The sequence below is a fragment of the Macrobrachium nipponense genome, chromosome 25 (assembly GCF_015104395.2).
Source record: "Macrobrachium nipponense isolate FS-2020 chromosome 25, ASM1510439v2, whole genome shotgun sequence".
NCBI classification, from domain to species: Eukaryota; Metazoa; Arthropoda; class Malacostraca; order Decapoda; family Palaemonidae; genus Macrobrachium; species Macrobrachium nipponense.
The window spans coordinates 14,239,640-14,261,473 of record NC_087214.1 but is presented as its reverse complement, the minus strand read 5'-3'; the positions used below and the strand labels follow the sequence as shown (position 1 = coordinate 14,261,473).

The 21,834-nt window shown below is 36.7% G+C and overlaps 1 protein-coding gene and 1 long non-coding RNA gene across 3 annotated transcripts in view; one reads left to right on the top strand and one right to left on the bottom strand.

The window, feature by feature from the left end:
- The first annotated feature begins 4,273 nt into the window (after positions 1–4,273).
- Positions 4,274–21,834, top strand: part of LOC135199171 (uncharacterized) — a 99,395-nt gene continuing 81,834 nt past the window's right edge. For both annotated transcript variants that reach the window (XM_064227063.1, XM_064227062.1), the window contains exons 1-2: positions 4,274–4,877; positions 6,739–6,839. In XM_064227063.1, the coding sequence (XP_064083133.1) occupies positions 4,582–4,877; positions 6,739–6,839 (397 nt within the window). In that variant the 5' untranslated portion in view covers positions 4,274–4,581. The remainder of the gene's footprint in view (positions 4,878–6,738; positions 6,840–21,834) is intronic.
- LOC135199170 (uncharacterized) lies at positions 7,597–13,188 on the bottom strand. The gene is made up of 3 exons (XR_010310947.1): positions 13,111–13,188; positions 10,217–10,306; positions 7,597–7,705 (listed from the first exon to the last, which is right to left on the bottom strand). It is a non-coding gene; the product is annotated as an uncharacterized LOC135199170 (long non-coding RNA).

Genomic DNA, 21,834 nt, shown 5'->3' with positions numbered 1-21,834 from the left:
AGGTGTTCATCCAGCTCAACCCAAACATCGAAAACCTATCAGAGGCAGATAAAGACAAGTATGGTACGTGTAAAAATAATTATTCATTATTATATTTACATAGTTTCCACTTTCAATAGGCTGGGTCCGTGTGTAAAGCGGGCCTCTCTCTCTCTCTCTCTCTCTCTCTCTCTCTCTCTCTCTCTCTCTCTCTCTCTCTCATTCCAAGGACAATTTCGGTTCATCAAAATCTGAAACATTGCTTTGAGATAATATATTGTCTTTTATAAGTTTCATTTTCATTGTATTTGATCATATATTATAAAAAAATGTGATTAACAACAAAAGTCCAGCTGCCAAACAAAGCTCACCACCGTAGTTTCCCCAGTGGCTGGACAGGTAACCGGAAATGCTTGGTTCCTGGCAAATTCGAAAGTTTCGACTTATTCGTGTCATTTTGCATTGTAATTTCAGGGTACCATGAATTTTGTATTAATACTGAATATCCTTATATATTTGGCGTCACAAGTGTCCAAATAATAATAATCAAAAAAAAAAAAGTGTCTTACAAACAACTGGATAACTGCCAATATATATTGCCTTGTTATCATTACCGAAGGTACTCGTGACATATTAAGGTAAATGTAATTTTTATTTCCGTTATCCTTGGTGTGAATTAGTTAAGAAAATATTGGCTTTAATATTATTGTACGAAGAATTTGGCAAGAAAAAAGGCTATGAAGTGTGACTTAGGATGTTGTGTTGACGGTTTATACGAATATTACGTGTTTTAAGCAAAGCGTTACTGAAATATTAATTAGCAATGCACGTGAAGTAAGCATGCAGGGTTGGGTTACTACCTAAGAACGCTGAAAATAAGCAAAATAGTTTGTGCTTGTGTGTGTTTCCGAACAAGTTTGGTTTGAAGTAGCGACCATATTACCTTGCAGAATTACGGCTTGAAATTTTATGATTTGACTACAAAACTTGGATATATTCTGACTGAGTATTGTCAGTATTAGTCAGGAATACCTCGTTTGATAGCAGTTTAAAAGAGGAATATTCTGTGACTTTGAACCCAAACGGAATTTTAAACGAGGAAACCACGGGTCATAAAATGTATTTGACGTAAAGAGTCATACTAAGACCCCTGCTTCAGCATTTATAGGTTTTAGCCGTCGAAAATAAATCGATTAAATAAACTCCTCATGGGAGGATGTGGCATCATCCATCCATCAAATCTCTTACTATATTTTGGTGAATACACCGAAGCTGAATCGAGGTAAATATATTGTATAAGATGTTATTAGATAATGATTAGGTATGATGCTGTATTTCACGTTTTAATATTACTTTTAGGATCCATAAATGTATCAGAATTTGATGCATTTATGCAATTATGACGATTTGAACTTGGAGTTTATAGATTCATTTGCATAGATGGAGTAATTTTATCTGAGCCTCAAATACCGTATACATACAAGACGATGTCAGCTCGACAGGAGATGCAGGATCTGGAAGCTTTTCAGTTATTCAGAGTTTAAAACTGTTCATACTTGTTCCTCTTGATCGCTGCTGCTGCATTGCTTTTGGTGAAAGCAATGACGACAAGAAGAAATAACAGATGGTGAATTCAGTATACTGTTTTTAAAACTAATATTCGAAAATGTTTTTGTATTAGTATAGTTTTTAACTTATTTTGAAGCTTTTTGAATGCTTAAGTCACGAGAATTTTTAACATTAACGACATAATGGTTTGATGAACATTCTCTTAATTTTTGACAGAAACCAAATACTTATGTATCTTAACCTGGTTATTAGTTAGTTTGACTTTTAAATCGACGTTGCCTTCATACCAAATGAATTACTACTTTCTCCAAAGGACAGTTACTCAGGCTTCAATAACTTCATTTAAAATTGTAAACATTGCCATGTTAGTTTCCACTACATTGAGAAATATTTTGAAATAGGTCTGGTAAGAGGAAAACACTAACACGGTTTGTTTTAACCAGAACAACGCTTAAATAAGAGATACGTGTTATGAATTTAATGCTGACAGATTATTTCATTACTAGCTATAGATATTGACGTATAAAAAGACCTTAATTTTCTCAAATACCCACCTATTCGTTTGTGGTCTTTGTACATTTTTCAGCCAGACATGGTAAGGGACGCTTGTAGCAAGATTTGAATGAATCTGATTTAGTCAAAAACTGCTCGCTTCCCTCACTCTGCCGATTTCCCATCTAAATCAGTGGTTCTCAACCCAGTGGGGAAATCCCTCCCAAAAGGCGAGGGGACGGGGGGCGGGGGCAATTTTCAGAGTTTCAAGGGGGTGGAATTGTGACCACAGATTGGCAGGCATAACTGGCTCTAGGATACACAAAACTGAGATGTCACCAAGAGGTCACGTTGGGCTTTCTCTCCGTTAGCTTGTGTGTTTGCGTTCGTATTTTGTTGCATATTATTTGGAATGCACCTTTTGAGGCAGATAATTTTGGAAAAGGGGGGCTGGGATCAGTGTTGCTGTTTTGAGAAATTTCGTCTACGAGTGTGGCTTTCTGGTGACATCTGGCAACCTTCCGTGGACATTCTGAACACAGCCATGGAACTGAGGAATAAAACTCTTCACTTTGCCTTTTATTATGAAAATAAGGTTATAAAACATATCCTGCTTATTTATACAAACATTTATACAAATGAATTTTATTGAAATCCTTTATTTTTCTTCGTCAAAAATACTTTATGTAAGCTAGTGACATGTAGTTTTTTTACTTCACGAAATATAATTCTACATCGCGGAAAAAGACGCATTCTAACCATCACATTTTCCGAATTGTAACCATGAAATCATAAATAACTAAAAAAATCAGATGAACTGCATATGGTAACACTGCTAAAAGCCAATGTTGTGAAGAAAAAACGGCATCGCTGGTTGGGATGACATTCTGACATAAGGTGAAAGTGCATGGGTCTAAAAAGGTTGAGAAACCCCTGATCTGAAGGAGAAGACATTACGAGATTGTTAATGATTATACAAAAATGTTCACCCCAATACATTAAGTAGTTCAAAATAAATGTTGCTGAATCTCGAAGCCCTTGATATTTCAAATATCAGCAGTATTTTATGAAGGAAATGAAACTGCTTGCAGTTCTGTTAGACTATGTCAGTTGTCTACAGATTCTGAACCATGAGATAAATTCAGGACTAAATTTAATAGAAGAAATTGTATTAATAATAATTATTATTTGCAGTTGCAGTAAACATTACTGAATGATAGACATTTTTCCTGTTTTGTCATGAAGGAAGACATTTTGAAACCGGTGATGGGATGATTGTCAAAAGTAGCTCAGTCCTTCTTTATGCAATATAACCAATAATTTTTCATTTTCATTGTTCACGGCTGTATAACTTGAGGAATTAGATTTGACGACTCTGCCTTCTGCAATCATTTAGTCGAAGTGTTTCTGATAGATTAATTAATTATGAAATGAATTAAGTAGTTTTTTTTCTTTTTTACATACGAGACTTCGCTTGAAACACTAAGCATAGGCCTATGGCCGCTTCACGTCGTTTCGGTATATCCATAAATTTGATTTGATACAAACCGAGGTACCGAGGTAAATCGGTCGAGTCATAAGATACACTCCCCGCCCCCATCTCTCTCTCTCTCTCTCTCTCTCTCTCTCTCTCTCTCTCTCTCTCTCCAAATGTTATCCCTATATGAAGGGGTCGGTTGCCTGATGCGCCTTCTCCTCCACTGCCTTCTATCAAAGGCATCACCCCTCCACCAGACCTCTTCTCTCTCTCTCCATATCTATCTTCACTTTATCTTGCCATCTCATTCTCTGTCTCCTCGATCTTCTTCCTCTAACAGGTTCCTCCCAAGCCCTCTTCGCTCCCTCCTCTTCGTCATCCATCCTCAACACATACATGCCCATACCACCTCAATCGTGACTCTTATCACCTCTGTCATCTTGACTAAGCCTACCCTTCTTATTTCGTCATTTTCCAATCTCTCTCTCTCTCTCTCTCTCTCTCTCTCGCAGCGATATTCCCATAATCCTCCTCAGCATTCTCATCTCTGTTCTCTCAAGCTTTACTTCTCTTTTCCTCTTAGAGAGGCCATCATGTCCCCGACCATACATATTTAACACTGGTCTTATCACTGTGCTTATAGGACTAGAGAACTAAGATATGGCTTGTATCAAAGCGACTTCGTAGATGTATGGAAAACGACTGTAGGAAACCAGGAACCATAGACCAGGAACCGAAAAAAACAAGGACCAGAAACCAGGAGCCGAGAAATAAGAACCAGGAAGAACCAGGAACCGAAAAACGAGGACCATGGGCCAGGGAACATGAACCAAAGACCAGGGAACAGGAACCACCAACTAGGGACCGGAATTCAGGAACCATTGATCATGGACCAAGAAGAACCAGGGATCAGGAACCATGGACTAAGAATCATGTACTAAGAGCAGGAAACAGGAACCACGAACCATGGAAGAGGAATCAGGAATAGTGGACCAAGAACCAGGGACAACGAACCATGGACCAGGAATCAGGAACAGTGGACCAAGAACCAGGGATAACGAACAATGGACCAGGAATCAGGAACAGTAGACCAAGAAACAGGGGACAACGAACCATGGACCAGGAATCAGGAACAGTGGACCAAGAACCAGGGACAACGAACCATGGACCAGGAATCAGGAACAGTGGACCAAGAACCAGGGACAACGAACCATGGACCAGGAATCAGGAACAGTGGACCAAGAACCAGGGACAACGAACCATGGACCAGGAATCAGGAACAGCCGGGCCAAGAACCAGGGACCACGAACCAGGTGTATAGGATGCCACCACGTGGCAGGATCATCAGTCATTATAATCGGTGAGTTATTCGTTTAATCTGTCGATAATTCAAGGGTGAATACGAGTGTAGATATATTTATATTTAGTAAAATATGCATTGGTCATTTCATCCATAAAATCACTGATATTACTGAAGGATGGATATAATATATATAAAATAGAGAGAGAGAGAGAGAGAGAGAGAGAGAGAGAGAGAGAGAGAGAGAGAGAGAGAGAGCTTCTTCAAAAGTAAGAAATTCGAGATAAAAATAGATTAATAACATTTGCACAGGACTGAGTTCTAAATATTTGACTAGAAATGCCACTTTAGATTATAAAAACACAATTGAAGTCAGAGAAACTTTATTTATTTCTCAAGTACAAAGTCCGTACAAAATGGTGTATTGACTGTAAGATAATCGACTCTAACATTTGCACAGAATGACATTCTTAAAAATCTCATTCAATCCATCATCTGATTTATGTTTAATGTACAAATGCCAGGTTTGTCCTATTGAATATGTGATTTATATTTATTCAGTCTACGAGTCTGACTGTTTTCAGTTTGAGGTGGAATTAAGCCAGCACGGGCTCTTGCTCATAGCGGGAGGTGTGGGGTGGGGTGGGGTGGGGGGGTGGGGGGGGAGCCCGTATGTATCCAATCGATGATTTGGAATGAAAAAATTGTCTTGAGTAAAATAAGTTAAAAATAATGGTGTGAAAAACTGAAAATATGGTCGTGAAGTGAAAAGTTGGAAGGAGAGAGAGAGAGAGAGAGAGAGAGAGAGAGAGAGAGAGAGAGAGAGAGAGAGAGAGAGAGAGAGAGAGAAAAAAACTTTTCTGAAGGGTTTAACTACCAGATAGATAGATAGAGATAGAGAGAGAAACAGAAATTTTCTGAAGGTTTTAACTACGAGTCAGTGAGTGTCAATCCTGGCAAGCCGAAAATGGCCAGTAATGGAAAAAAAATAACGGAAATTCGGAAAAATATTTTTTAAAGCCCCACGGGTATTCCTTAACTTGGTTGTCCACGATAACTATCTGTCTAATAACAAAGCGAGGGACTCCGCTGTAATGTGGGACAGAATAGGTTTATGGTTTATGGAGGTAACAATTGAATGCTAGTCAAAGTGGAGGTGTCTGTCGTTTTGCCTGATAAACTGGGGTAGCGACCATAGTTGCTAATAGAAATCCCAGCATCTCGTTTGCAAGAAAGCACCACAGCACTGTCTCCTGCTCCCCCTCAGTATCCATATTAATTCACCCTTAATATTGTGGTTGCATCTACGACCTTAACCATTTATTACAAAGTTGTCAGGTAAGTTCATTTATCTTCGTAAGCTTTGCACAGAACACTTACTGTACTGCACTGCACACTAAGCAAACCTGTTTCGCCCACCAAAGGCAGCAAGCATAGATAGATACTTCACTCTTTCCCTAAGACATGTAACAGAGCCGAGTTCTAGAGGTTCAAGGACCCTTTTAACTGTATAGGAAGGGGAGGAAGGAACGAGAATTCGCCTCCTGAGTTGTTTAGGAAGGGGAGGAAGAAAGTTGAATTTTCTAGAACGTTTCAGGAAACGTAGAAAAGAACTGGAACTTTCATGGGTGGCTGATGAAGGGGAGGAAGGAACTGGAAGAGATGTCCAGTGTGGTTTAGGATGAGAAGGGGCCTAGACGTTTCCAGTTTGATTTAATGGAACTTTACTGTGTGGTAATGATAAGAACTGGAGCTATCCACAGTACCTGGGTCCAAGTCTCTCAGTTCATTTGCACAGACTTGATGGGCTATTTTACGATGTTTTATGCCTCAGAATGCTGTAGTACTTTACTAACACCTTTGTTAGGGTTAGTGTTAAATTTAACAAAAACTAGACTTATAATGAATCTCTGCTTTTCAGGTCTCTTGGCGTTTTGTGGGTGACTGCATGGTCACTTCTAGTCCACGACGAAACAGCTTCAAGTTTAACCTTTCCACGCCAATATCAATTACTCCTGAATGGTAAGGTAGTGCGTATTACTTTTTTTTTTACCCCATTAATGCCAAAAAGCATATGGCGTATGTACAATATATCAGAAAATATCGGTATACTAACTAATACTATAATTAATTTTTTTTCACTCGTCTAGTTTTTAGCAAAACTGAGGACAATGTGGCTATGATAAAGCTAAGAGATTGCATATAATTATGCACACATCAGTTGCATAAGTCCTCCAAGCTTTCATGGATAGATGGGAATAATATATGCTACTGTTCATGAATTCAGCCAAATGCTGATTTTTTCAGATTTTACGAACACTCAATATTAAGTTGCAGATTTCATTTGTGGTCTATTGATTAATTTGGGAAAAAAATGAATGCAATAACCAGTTTTGTTGGGAACCTCCAAAAGTCTGTGTTACAGTATGTATACAATTCTTAGGAATCTAAATTATATCTCCGACTTTTTCATTTAACTGACATTCGAAGTACGTACAAGTTATCGTGTAACACAACAATACGGTAATTGGGAAAGTAAATCCACAGTATGCCTGTTTGATTTTGTTGTATAAAACTTTATACAGCAGATATCTTTAGATGACCTGGACGGTCCTTGCTTGTCAATTTCATTTTAATGACTCTCTGATATGGTAATTGTATTAAAGAACACGACTGATTATGCCTTTAGTAGTGTGGCAAATTCTGAAACGTTAAACAACACTACATTTCAAATGTATGCTGCTTCGTAAAAGGAGTTTAAGTTACCAAGACTTTGTAATTTAAACGAGAACAATTTTTTTTTCGTTTCTTCCTCCGATGAGCTGGAGCTTCAATTCCTGTGTGCTGTGTCTGTCTGCCAGTGAGTGATCCCAGCTTCTGAAATATACCTGGAAAGCAAAGAACTTACTTTAGATTTCAAAGTATGGCTGTCATTTCAAACACTTACAAACTTCCTTTTTAAAATTAATTCTGGATATGAATTCATATCATAGCTCTCTTGTATGTGACGTCAGGAGGTTACAAATCTCTGTTACCTGTTTCAAGACATGTCTGCTGACTTTACCTTAGGTGCACTTAGGGGAGAGAGAGAGAGAGAGAGAGAGAGAGAGAGAGAGAGAGAGAGAGAGAGAGAGAGAGAGAGAGAGAGAGGGAGCCTTGCTAAGTATGTTATGTGTTTTGGAATCCTTGAGAGTGATCCTCTTGATTCCTGCAGGAAAGCTAAAGATATCTTAGACGAAGGATACAGGTGAATTCCTGGACCAGATTTAGTGTTTCAGACAGGTGTCCAATGCCAAAAAGAGTGAAGGGAAAACTCATTTTTCAATTTCTCACGTCTGACTAAAGGGATGTGAAAACGGTGATAATGATAATGATGATTAAAAGGCACAATGCCGTGTAGAGAGAGAGAGAGAGAGAGAGAGAGAGAGAGAGAGGAGAGAGAGAGAGAGAGAGAGATTCAAAATCGTTTGCTCTTATCCACGAAAACAAAGTAAATTCATTAAATCTCGGTTCATCCAAAGGAAAATATACTATATTCTGAACAGAACAGAATGAAACTTCCTTACAGTTTCGAACTACACAGGTTGGGGGAAATGGACCAAAGGTATTTATCGAATATTCATGGATCAGACACCTGGCTAAAATGAATGACACAAAATGTTATGTATGCATCGTTCGACTTAATAGTGGAAACTACCACAATACTATCACTGGGGCGAAATGGTTTTCTCTTAAAAGAATCAGAAACTTAAATAGGAAAAACCAAAAGAAGTTGACAGCCATGTTTGAACAGAAGTAAGAGAACCTGCGAAAAACTCTATGTGTAAGTGTTTACATAATAAAAATATGGAATGTTAGTCCATATATATAAAAGTCTAAAACTAAAGAGGTCAACCAGATTGCTTGCAGGAATGTGATCAGACTAGAGACGCTAAAGATGACGTATACAATAAAAGTAGGCTAAGATAACATGCCGTCACCTGTAGTCATTCAATTGTTTATAAACATTAGTCCAAGCTCCCTGCTTGAGACAACTACCCCGACCTATTATTCAAACGGCCTACGTGATCTGTAGCGTGTCTCATTTGATTGTGTGTTCGTATGAAACTATGTCATCTGATAGTATGTTCATATGTTCGAACTACTGTCTGTTCCTTCATAACTTGTAACAGAGATGGTAGACGGGCAGAACAGTGTTAGCTATCGTCATTAGAAGACCTGTACCTCTTTACCTAAGCTTTATCATGTAGAGGAATAGGATTAGCCATTATCATTGGCAGAAGCGATCAAGCTATCGTTATTAGAAGACTTGTACAATTATATCTGATCTTCAGCATGTAAACTTCAGAAGAAATTATATCTATTTTTATACCTTGTGTTTTCTACAAGAACCTCACCGAACCATGAGTTTAACACATCGTCGTAAAGATAATACCGACTTCGTAAGTGATCTACAAAACCCCAGACACTCCATTGAAGATGGAAGTGCAATACCAACCGACTTAGCGTATAGATTATCGCTAGTCTAACATTACCTCATAGGGCGCCTTATCATACAAGGCACAAGCCCTAATATATGCAGGAAACAAGCCGTGATACAGAAAATCAATCCTTTAAATCAATTATAAATGTGTGGGCAACTAATACCCACAATGCAGAACAATGAAAGGCAAGCCATGCGATGACCATGATTCTCATGATAAATGGAAACATTTTTTAAAATTGTTTTATGGAAAGGAGAAAAAAATAAGAAAAAAAAAAACAATTCCACTGGAAATCACCAGACATTCATATGAGTAACAAGATCCAGGAAACCTACAAATGTGTATGTGAAAACTTTACAGAAATGTAAGGAAAACTGAGGGTGTGTGGGATCGAGAGGCTATGACACAGAAGATCTACTATAGAAGTTTCACCTCAACCGTGCATTCGATGTCTAGGCCCGTCCCTTACGATGTTCCTGATTGGCTGCTGTTGATAAGCCAGTCACAGACCTGGAAACTCTCAGTCTCTCGAGAGAGTTCGCATAATCAGGATGTATGTTCCACCTCTCTTTTAGAGATACGTAATTCAAAAGTATCCCTCAGGAGAGGTGGAACATACATCCTGCCTATGTGAACTCTCGAGAGTGACTGAGGAGAGTTTCCAGCCCTGTGACTAGCTTATCAACAGCCAATCAGACGCGTTGTAAGGGACTGGCCTAGACATCAAATGGACAGTTGATGTGAATCTACTATAGTGTATGTACGTATGCATGCATTCACACAATTATATCATGAATATGTAATACACAAATCGATAAACGCTTCTTTAACTCAAGTGTAGGTATATATATGGAGTATATCGTACACCTTTCAAAGACAGCACATAGCAATACGACAGGAAGCCAATAGATTTACCTTTTGGTAAACATCGTGTTTCAGGGATAGACATTTTTGGAAAAAGTACCGCAAACCTGGGTCTCTGTTGTTCTAACCTTAGGTATTAACCTAAAACGAAGAGCAAGATAATAAATGATTATTAATAATAACTATATTCTCTGCAACAGATCTATTACGAATGTGATAGCAAGCTATGATATTATACAATAATATGTGCATAACTCAGTGATCATCTATTCGTATCCATTTGCAAACAATGACAACAGCTGAAACTGCCTCGAAATGACACTAATTTACCAAAGTACAATAGAGAGAGAGAGAGAGACCCGAGATGAGAGAGAGAGAGAGAGAGAGAGAGAGTCAACTCGTCCGGTACAAATTTTTTCTATCGTACGTAACAAAAATGAAATAGTCTTATTAAGGATTACTTTTATCATGACTTCACTTGCAAATCCTTCTGGTATGTGAAAGCATATGGGAAGGTATTCTACGTATATAATATCAAATATATAATGTGGAAATGTAATGGAGAGAGAGAGAGAGAGAGAGAGAGAGAGAGAGAGAGAGAGAGAGAGAGAGAGAGAGAGAGAATGACGTTAGCGCTCATGGCTCCGTCAAACAGCATAGGTACCATTCAAAACGGGTAGACCTCGACGAGGTAATTACTCCACTGGGACCCCCATTCGTAAGATACTCATTGCAGAAACCATATATTTATCTATGATTTGATTTAATGGAATGTTAGAAACATTACTGATAATTATGTCTGTACATTTTTAATAGCATAACTAAAAATTAATGAAAAAACTTTATGAAATATAGTTATACCAGTTTCCAAGGACAAAGACTTCCAATTTCTTTGGTTCATTTCCTGTAATGCGTGGACAGAACACTGGCGATCATCTATACGAGTACAAAAGCTTCCGAATCGAGATACGGGATGTATATACTAGTACATCGTTTTATAGCAGGCAGGATATTTACAGTAGGATGGTTGGTCAGTAGGCAAGAATATTAGTCACAGGTTGGTGACGAAATCTATTTATTCCTGAGACGCTGAAATCACCTAGCGTCTAAACTAACCAGTATTGCTAGCTGGAAGTGACTTGTCATCTGCGTCCGGTTGTTTCTCTCCCTCTCTCCCCATGTGTGTGTGTGTGTGTGTGTGTGTTGTGTGTGTGAGTGTTTGTCTGCTGATTCTATTTCTAATAATGATGGGGAAGGGAGGGAATTGTATCTTACCACGTGACACCATTCATACATATTAAAAATTAGTTAAGCACTTATTCCATTCCACTTATCAAGAGGGCCGTAATAAGGCTTTTTACCTTATTCCAACACTTGCATTCTACACAGCTGTGTTCACGAGGACCTATACTACTCGACCAGTGATTAAATGAAGGTAAGGGCAATTAAACTAAGCCTGAAAATTTGGGAAGCTAGTAAATCTATACTAGCTTTTAGAATTACCATATCTACTTTTCATAACTTCATACATTACGTTTTAGTTTTTAACTTAGAGACCAAAGCAATATGGCTAGGTATTACTCGCACTGCCTAGATTTAAATGTTAATGCAATAATCCATAGAATTTTTTTTTTAAACTCTTAACACGATAACCATAGTTTCTTGTACAGGTTCTAATCAGTTTCTCCATAGGTCTAGAATGATTTTTGGTTTAATGGATATTAAGACCAACTCCCTTAAATCATTATAAAGTTAAAATGGGATGTTAGTACTTGAACTGGATGCTTATAAACTACTCTCCTCAAACTCGTGTTTAATGGTTACTAATGATAGATATTTGCACTCTTCATTACGTAAAACTAAAGGTCAACATAAAAACTAAAGCCTTCGAGAGATATTAAGTTAAAGGAATAAGTAATCAAAACTGACTTTGCTGGTTAGGCAGGAATAGTACCCGATATTAAAGTAGTACCGTATATTTCGGCGTATAAGTCGACCGGAAGATAAGTCGACCCCCCCTATTCTGAGTAAATTTTTATGATTTTAACTAATATCGGGTATATTAGTCGACCTATAAAATGTGAGGCCAGCCATACGCTCAAAATAAGCAGCAGGGTAAAACGTATCATATAAAATAACCTGAATGTTATTACGGTACATATGTTGCTCTAATTACCATATTACAGGTAATATACTCGGTATATTAACAAATCTGTGTAACATATAAAAGATGAATATCTGCAAATATGATTAGAAATGACGAAACGAAATATACGTTACTCTAGTGTAATGTAAACAAACAAAGCGCTAACTAACGCTGCATAACAGCCTACGTATATATATGTATGCACAAACTGCCACTCAAGTTAATGTTTGATGAATTGTTTAATTCAAGTGACGATGACTCAAGTAATTTTGAAGGATTTTAAATACATAAATACCATATTTTTTATTTTATTTTATGTGATAATAAAGATGTCATACCATAAATGTTTTTGAACAATACCCCGGTAAATACAAAACTGTCAGAGTGAACGCATCCTTCTCAACTACGGTACTACAAATGACTACGCAATGTTTACACTTGCTGTGCGATAGGGGTTTCTTCAAGTTGCCTTGATTTTTTTCATTTTATTTAAGGTAATGGATGTTCTAATGTATTATTATTGTCGTATTACAGTGTAAAATGTTTTTAATACTGGTATTTACATACATAGTTACCTCAACAAGGCTGTCATTGTTATTAGCCAACTGTAAAGCCTGGATTCCTGTACCAATATGCCAAAATAATAAAGATTCACTTTTTGTTACCGTTAGATAAGTCGACCCCTAATTTGGCATGATTTTTTGGGGCTAAAGTGTCGACTTATACGAAACGAAATATACGGTACATCAAAATCGTAAGTTTTGTTTTCTTGCAATCTCATGTGAACGTGAATACTTACAGCTCGCAGTTTCTTATACTGAGGTCAAAGGCCCTTTTAACAATCAAACAGCAGTTTCACAGTTGCACCAACACTGTTGAGAGAAAACAGATTTTCAATCATGAAAAAAAAAAATTCTTAATCACATTCTCGCCAAACTAAAAGTTATGGAATTTTGTTTCAAATATTGTTTTAAAGTAATACCATTTCAAATACTGTTTTAGAACAAACTGCCTTTTCCATGCCAATTTTTTTTCCAAGCATGACAATCAATGAATACCAAAAGACACTAATTTATAAAGAAAAAAATTAGTATATTAAAAAATTACTCTAAATACCATGCGCTTAACAGGATACCAAACACTATTGGTTTTATTACTAACCCAGAAAATTATTGTATGGTAATTATTGGTAACTAGTTACTTTTTTCAGTGGAAATAATAAACAATGCTTAATTTCCAAAGGACCCATCTGCATATGTTACACAACGCAAAGCAAGTTCTGCCTCAAGGACAGGAGTCTAGTAAAAGTAATGAAAGTAGAGCAGTTGTAAGGATACCTAATCAAATCTGTCAACACTAAACAAAAGAGCGTTGAGAAGAGAGAGAAATTCCAAGTGCTGGTAGAAAATCTCTGGAAGAATGCAACAACAACCAATGTTCTTTAAAACTGGCCAGAATTCTCCAGTTCCTGGAGTGGTTGTTTAACCTATGTCTCGAGTAGTATTCATATTTAATCAAGCTTTCACATTGAGTACACTATTCCTGAAATGAAACATCTTCCTTCAAACAATTCTTCAAAAATACAAAACTTCCTGTTCAGTATAAAAATGCTGAATATGACATTCAGTAACTCGGATCGGATTCAACTTTAAAAAACTCTGCATGTTTAGGTTACACAAAAATGTCCAAGTACTATTCTTGAAACAGTAAGGACCTTTGGAAATATAGTTTAAATCATTACTAATGCAGTCATTTTAACATTCACAGCGACCCTTAGATTGTGCAGTCAAAATTATTACTTTAAATGCGAAAGTATTTAAATTCAAACCCTCAATTAGTTTAACCATGTCAAGTTCTTACCTACAGAAGTTAAAAAATTTTTCTACAAGACTTCATGCTTTCCTGAAAGCTTAATAGTATCTCCAGCTTTGACTTATTACTTTTAAACAACAAAGTGACCATCCCGTCATAACCTGAAAGAAAACGGGAATTTTTACTCATCAGGGACAGTGCGGGACTGACTTAGAAGTTACAATAATGAAGAAACATTGGGAAAACTTTAGCCCTCTGGTGCACAAGTACATCTGAAACGTGAAATGCTGCTGCACGATTAACCTATCAACCATCTAACTGCCTTTTGAAATATATGACTTTGATCAGTCTGGAATCTCACAAACTGAACAAAAAATTTCGAGGAACTTTGTCAGAAATTCCTGCTTAATTAAAAGGTTTTATGGACAAGTTCTCATCAATCAAGGATTACCCTGAGTTCCTTCCGTCAATATAATTATTCACTTCCACTGAAAAACTAGTATCAATGATGTCATCTGTGATTCAACCAAGTTGTCTTCTTTCTATATTAGTACTATGGAATATAACTGAATTCAAAATACTTCAGTGTCACTCTACACATCTATTATATACGTTCCCAGTAACACCTCAGTTTGGGAAGCAACCAATGATCTTATAGTATATCATTCCTCTGACCTGCGAGTTGTGGCAAACATAGGCCTAATGATCTTTACAATCATGTCTGGTTAACTACATGCAGTGTGGAGCAAGTTTGTTTAACAACACTAACCAAAAGAAATGAATCCCTGGGCTTTTTTGCTACCTACCCACTCAGTCAGTAAATTAAATATTTCTCACTGTAAATCTTCGTATTCAACGCCATTTACATTTATACCTCAATTTTTTGACTGTCAAGTAATAAACCCTGCTTTAAAAATGATTGAAATGACCGTCCAGGTATGCATAAACAATGCCAGGACTTTTGTAGGAGCCTTACAAGCAGTCACACCAAAGGGTATATAGAATTCCAGCTGAAGACTCCCAAAGCAGATGGCTGAAGCCACCAGCAGCGCACGATAAAAACAGTTTCCAGGAAAACACGAATTCTGAAACGAAAAGTAAAACTATGATGAAGAGTTATATAGGTCTAAGTTTCTAAACCGACGGGTAACACTTTTCTGTAATTCATTTCCCTCAGTGGTCTTGCACGTATCAACACAAGTAGTGGGACAGTCCTGTTTAACCTTCTAGTGCAGAAAGTTCCACAGTATTTTCAAGTTCATTGCTTTACTGCAATAATTTCTGTCCAAATTTCCTAGTGCTCATTACTATTAGCAATAAATAAAAAGCTCAAATGACTCCAGAATCCACAGTGTCGTATTTTTAAACTGCCATGGAATAAAATTCTCCCTAAATGATGTCTGCCAACCTAATAGGGAACCTTTTCAACTCACAACAGACAAAACCACAAGACTACTGCCTATTCCATGTCCTTCCTTCGATCGCCTGCTTGTGGTATTGAGATGCTGTGGGAGTCCTTAGTAATACGTAATGGCCTTTAACCTCCGGTCTACCAAGCAACAAAAGGGCGCCTTCACAAGGGACAACATAATTACCTTCAGAAACCAGTCTGTATCCTATCTCGTGCACTTTGCATGAAAGCACGTCATCCGCCTCACTTTCATAAACAGGTTTCATAGACAAATGAGAAGCACAGGATGAATAACCACATAAAATATAATTAGTGCGACAAACCTAGTACTATTCAGAATGAAATCTGACCCTATCATTGTATATTCAAGATAAGATAGACACTTCTAATCAAAGGTTCAGACCAGTCCTGTGTCATCTGTTGGCCTGTTCCTACCTTCATATGCAGACATTGACATATTAACTATGCATAGCGAATCTAGTAACGGTAATGTTTACAGCAAAAATGACTTCTTGTTTTTTGACTGAATGCAAACATCTTTGACCTCGTTCCAAGCCTGAACGACAGACCTGATATAGTATTCTTTTTTCTTACTTTTAATTAAAAAAAATTATAAAACTTACCGTCCTGCCATGAATGTTGTATTTAGGAGTGAAGTAGTTAATTAATGGTCGTCCTCTTCCTTCTTCCTCAGTCGTTTTGGTTCAAACAAAAGTCGTTAAAAGTCGTTTCATCCATAAAGGCGACTTTTTATAAAACCAGTTTGTCTCCATAAAAGCAATTTAAACATTGAAACTGAATTTTCTTCAAACAATGACGAGGTTTATCATAGAAAAGGTCGTCTTTGCGTCATATTGAGATTCCTAAGAATTGTGCATAACAGTAACACAGATTTTTGGAGGTTCCCAACAAAACTGGTTATTGCATTCATTTTGTCCAAATTAGACATTAGACCCATAAATGATATCTGCAACTTTATATTTTGTATTCGTGAAATCTGAGAAAATCAGCATTTGGCTGAGTTGATGAAAAGTAGCGCTAATTATTCCCATCTTTCCATGTAAGCTTGGGAGCACTTGTGCAACAGATGTGTGTGCATAATTATATGCAATCTCTTAGCTTTATCATGGACACACTGTCCTCCATTTTGCTGATAATTGGACGAGTGAAAAAAAATAGAATTAGTTTGTATACAGATATTTTCTGATACATTGTACATAAGACTTTTTGGCATTATTGAGGGAAAAAAACACACACACACACACTACCTAACCATTCAGGAGTAATCGGCCACATTATGATATAGGCGTAGAAAGGTTAAACTAGAAGCTGTTTTGTCGTGGATTAGACGTGACCAGTCACCCACAGAACGCCAAGAGACTTAAAAAGCAGAGATTCATTATAAGTCCAGACTTTGTTAAGTTTAACCCTAACAAAGGGATTAGTAAAGTACAGCATTCTGAGGCTTAAAACATCGAAAAATAACCCATCAAGTCTGTGCAATGAAATGAGAGACTTGGACCCAGGTACTATGGAAAGCTCCGTTTCTTATTCATTATTACCACAAAGTAAAGTCTCATTTCCTCCTACCCCCTCCATTCCTAAATCACACTGGAAACTTCAAGTTCCCTTCTAATCCTGAACCACACTGACATCGCAGTTCCTTCCTCCCCCTTCATAAGCCACACGGAAAGCCACGTCCACTTTCTTTCCTACCCTTCCTAAAACGTTCTAGAACATTCAACTTTATTCCTCCCCTTCTGAAACAATTTGGGATGAAAATTCTCGGTCCTTCCTTCCCTTCCTATTTAGTTAGAATTGTCCTGAACCTCTCTAGAACTCTGTTCTGTTCACGAGGAACAACATAATTACCGTCAGAAACCAGTTGACATCCTACCTACCTAGGTTCACACTTGCACAAAAAACAGGTATTGTGGACAAATGAGAGGCACAGGATGAATAACTAAATAAAATGTGAATAGTACGACAAACCTATACTCTTCAGAATGAAATCTGGGTTTAACAAGAAGGTTCCTGAACCCCTGTCATTGGATATTTAAGATGGACATTTCCGGTCAAAAAGTTCAGACCAGTCCTGTTTAAGTCTGTTGACCTATTCCTACCAAATATTCACACATTGACATATCGACCTATTCCTACCAAATATTCACACATTGACATATCGACCTATTCCTACCAAATATTCATACATTTAAATATTAAACTGTGCATAAGGTCTCCAGTAACCGTAGTTGTTTAGGAAAAAATATTTATTTGACTGAATTTATAAACATTTTTGCAAACTCGCTTCCAACCTTGAGCGACCGACAGGATATGTTCTATTTCATTCATTTATTTTTTTTACTCATTAACTAAAACGATATAGCGTGTTGTCTCACCAACTAAGATAGAAAGACGCTATCTTTTAATAGACATTATTTTTCTGCACTGTTTAACCGCCAAACAAATTATTATTTTTTTTACTTTTTTACTCTCATAAATAAATCCTGGAATATCCTGTCTGTCCTGAAATTTCCGTATCTTGAAATTCGACGCGAACCAACCTTTTTTCAGAACCTTTTTTTTAGGTTTTTCCAGTAGGGCTGGCTATCCTTATCCCTCCGCACCCACACCACCCCACCCCAGAACAATAAACAAAGTAGTTTGTAGGCTTATTCCCCGAGTAAGCTTAAATAAATTATAATATATAAACTTACCGAATTCAGTAGTCGACTCTGCCATGAGAGTTGATTGGCAATTCACCTGGACGTCAGCTGACGTATTTAGGCTTCAGGTGGTTCCTAGTGGTTCCTCCTCCTCTTGAGTCGTTTTGGTTCAAACAAAAGTCGTTAAAAGTCGTTTCAATGCACCCATAAAGCCGATTGGATACAAAAGCAGTTCGTCTCCACACGCAATTCTAAACGGTAAAACCGATTTCTTCAAACAATTACGAGTTTCATAATAGGAAATGTCATCTGTGCGTCATTTTGATAGGCACTTATCCGACGCAAATAAGAAAATGAATCTATTTCAGCTCAATCGAAGTCTACATCATTCAGATCTCTAGTTCGTTTTGAAATTCTCTTAATTACGCAATCACAGATTTGAATTACTCGACATTACGTCAAAATAACTCTTATAAAAGAAAAGCTACTCAAGATATACCGCATTGATGTCACAATTATGAATCTCAACAGTGTCTCTCATCGGTTACTTATTGGTTTTCGATTTGACTTATTTACTTACTGATTATTGAGACCAACTGACTACAAAACAAGATAATATATCAACAAGCTCCTTTTAGCTTCGCAAATGGTTATGAAAGGTCGACTGATTCTTTCACAAAACAATGATTTTGCGATGATAGACCGCTTATACCAGATTTCCACTTTGCTGAGGGACATCGCTCTCTCTCTCTCTCTCTCTCTCTCTCTCTCTCTCTCTCTCTCTCTCTCTCTCTCTCTCTGTTAAGGGACTGGGTTTACCGATTTATTCAATTCTCTATTTGGATTTAGCGTCAGTCATCGATTTATTGACGTTTTTCTGTCTTATTCAGTAATCGAATGACTTGAATAATAATAATAATAATAATAATAATAATAATAATAATAATAATAATAATAATAATAATAATAATAATAAAAGGATTTATATCAACTGTCTTTGTGGATGTACTGAAACGACATGACTTGATTCGAAATGAAACTTGAAATGGACATTCGTCTGTAAACAAAAAAATCATTTACTACGTTAATCACATAAAATAAAATGAAATGTTTGATATAAATAATCATAGATAAGCCTCAAACTACGAAAGAATTGCACCATTGTACCAGTCAATTCCTCGAGTAAATAAGCTTCGGAACAACAACATATTATAAATAATTTAGGCTGGGACCCATGAGGTCATTCAGCGCTGAAAGGAAAATTGGGAGCAAAAGGTCTGAAAGGCTTAACAAAAGGAAAACCTCCAAAAAGCAGGACAAGAGTAAGATAGAAGAAAGAAAGAGGAAGTACAGCAAAAGGAATGAATGAAAGGGTTACAGGCAGCTTATATGCCTTCAGTGCACCTCGAGTGAGGAGGTACACTTCATAACGGTGCTTTGGGGGCCATGGAAATCACACGAGAGAGAGAGAGAGAAGAGAAGAGAGAGAGTATGCAGAAATTGGTTACAACAAATTGTGAAGGGTTTATTTACAAGCATGAAAAGTGGAAAATTGCAATTCAGCAGCTTACAAGTTGTGCTGTAAATCTGCAGTGTTCCTACGTAACCGTTTAACAGCAGACCGAAAAGATCCCCCTGAATGTTTAATATAAGATTTCGACTTGACAGAAGAAGAAAAAAAAAAGTCTAGACAGACTGGAAGGTTGAGAGGAAGAAATAAGAACAATGTCTAAGTTACTTGCATCAATTTACGACAATATCTGATTCCTATATTCAGACTTTTCTGGTACGGCTAGAGTATTTTCAGCAGTTTTCATATTTATTTCGTTTCATTAGGACCTAACAAAAGTAATGGATACTCCTAGATAAATGAAGCCTTATACAGTACTTGGTGAGAACTGAACAGAAAGCTGAAATACAGTTTCTGTACATATTCAATTTACAATTTGGTATGGCAATAATTTTCCAATTATTCAAAATTTAAAGTTAAATCTTTAACAATAACAGTTACGTTTTTAACATTAACAGTTAAATCTTCAACTTAAACTCAATGGGAACTCTATGCAATAATTTAGCACTAAAAAAAATCATTATAGCCTAACCAGAACTTCTCCATATGTCAAGACACTGTTGCATTTTTTCTAAAACAGACTAGACCTATAACTTAGAAATAATTGCTTTTCTGAAATAATTGACGTTAGAGTCACAAGCAACTCAAGATGCACCCTCTTGCAATGTAACTACAGGCAATTTCATAATTAATTTGGTTCCTAAGCTTAGACAGAACTCTTCTGTTGAGATTTGATTTCTGATAAACATTCCCCTTTAGTTCCTTCCGCTTTGCTGTTCAACCTCTTTAACCTAACTGCTCCAATTTACATCGTTCATGGAAAATCAGTCCATCTGTGAGAACCTTGCAAGGAAAGAGATAGTGTGACTTGCTTGCAATGCAATACAGTTAAAAATCGTATTCGATTAAATAGCAAATATCCCAATAGCTATGAGTCTACTAAGGAAGGAATTAACCCTGTGTGTCAAATGCCTCGAACATACTTGAGTATGTCCTAGAGAAAAATAAACGACTAGTTCTCAAGGGAGGTGATTTTAATCTTCCAAGAAAGTTTATCTATCAATGTAACATGAAGTCGAATAAACTGTTCATATAACTGAGAATGCTTGTTCATTCATGTCTAATATAGGCTTGCCAAACTACTCCCTTTCAGAGACTACTTTCGAATGACATTCATATACCTAAGGCACCTTTGTTAACAATACCTAATCTCATTTAAGGTATCGCTTTGAATTTGAGTCTACTTACAGGTTCATCTACTTATGATATTTCCAGAAAAAAACAAACTATCCACAAGTAATGCATTCAATATGACTGAATCCTTTACCTAAAATACCATTAACAGTAGTATTGTAAGTGGCCCTTAAAGTAACAGTGAAATTCAGAGTTCACTTATTCCATAATTTTATCTATGATACATTTTGACTACGACTAATTTTGGAACATCCCCATACCAGTCTCAGTGTCTTGAAATTCTACTAAGTCCCTACTGCTATGGAAGTTAGTTTAGCAATATCTATGATAAGCTTTACAGAGAAAAAATGTCAGAAATAATTAGTCTTGAATATTATCTGTTCTATACAGGTTAATACCTCAAAAGTCTGACTCCTCACAGCTATTCCTAACTATATTGACCACTACGAAGATATTCCATAAAATCAGCACCTAAAACCAGCTGTTTGCAACTAATGAGCCTTTTTTTGCTATTGATAGTTTTTGTTTAACTTTAGGAAATGACAGGAAATCATCATCATCATATCCTACCATCAATGTTCCTCTGGATACTGCAAATCACAACTAGACGAACGTGTATGTATTCTTTGAAACAATCAATTACTTATAACTGTAATATTAAACCAAGTTGATGGAAAAGTATTTTTTAACATATGTGACTTCTCGATATAGAAGTCACAAAGTAGCCATGGCTGCTTAATAGTTGCTATTTCACTAACAAGAAAATTATGTTTAAAATTATGGAGCCTGAAACATCCGTAACTACCTGATAGATGATGGTAAACTAATGGGAACACAGGTAAAAACTATGCAACCTGAAATGAATGACTA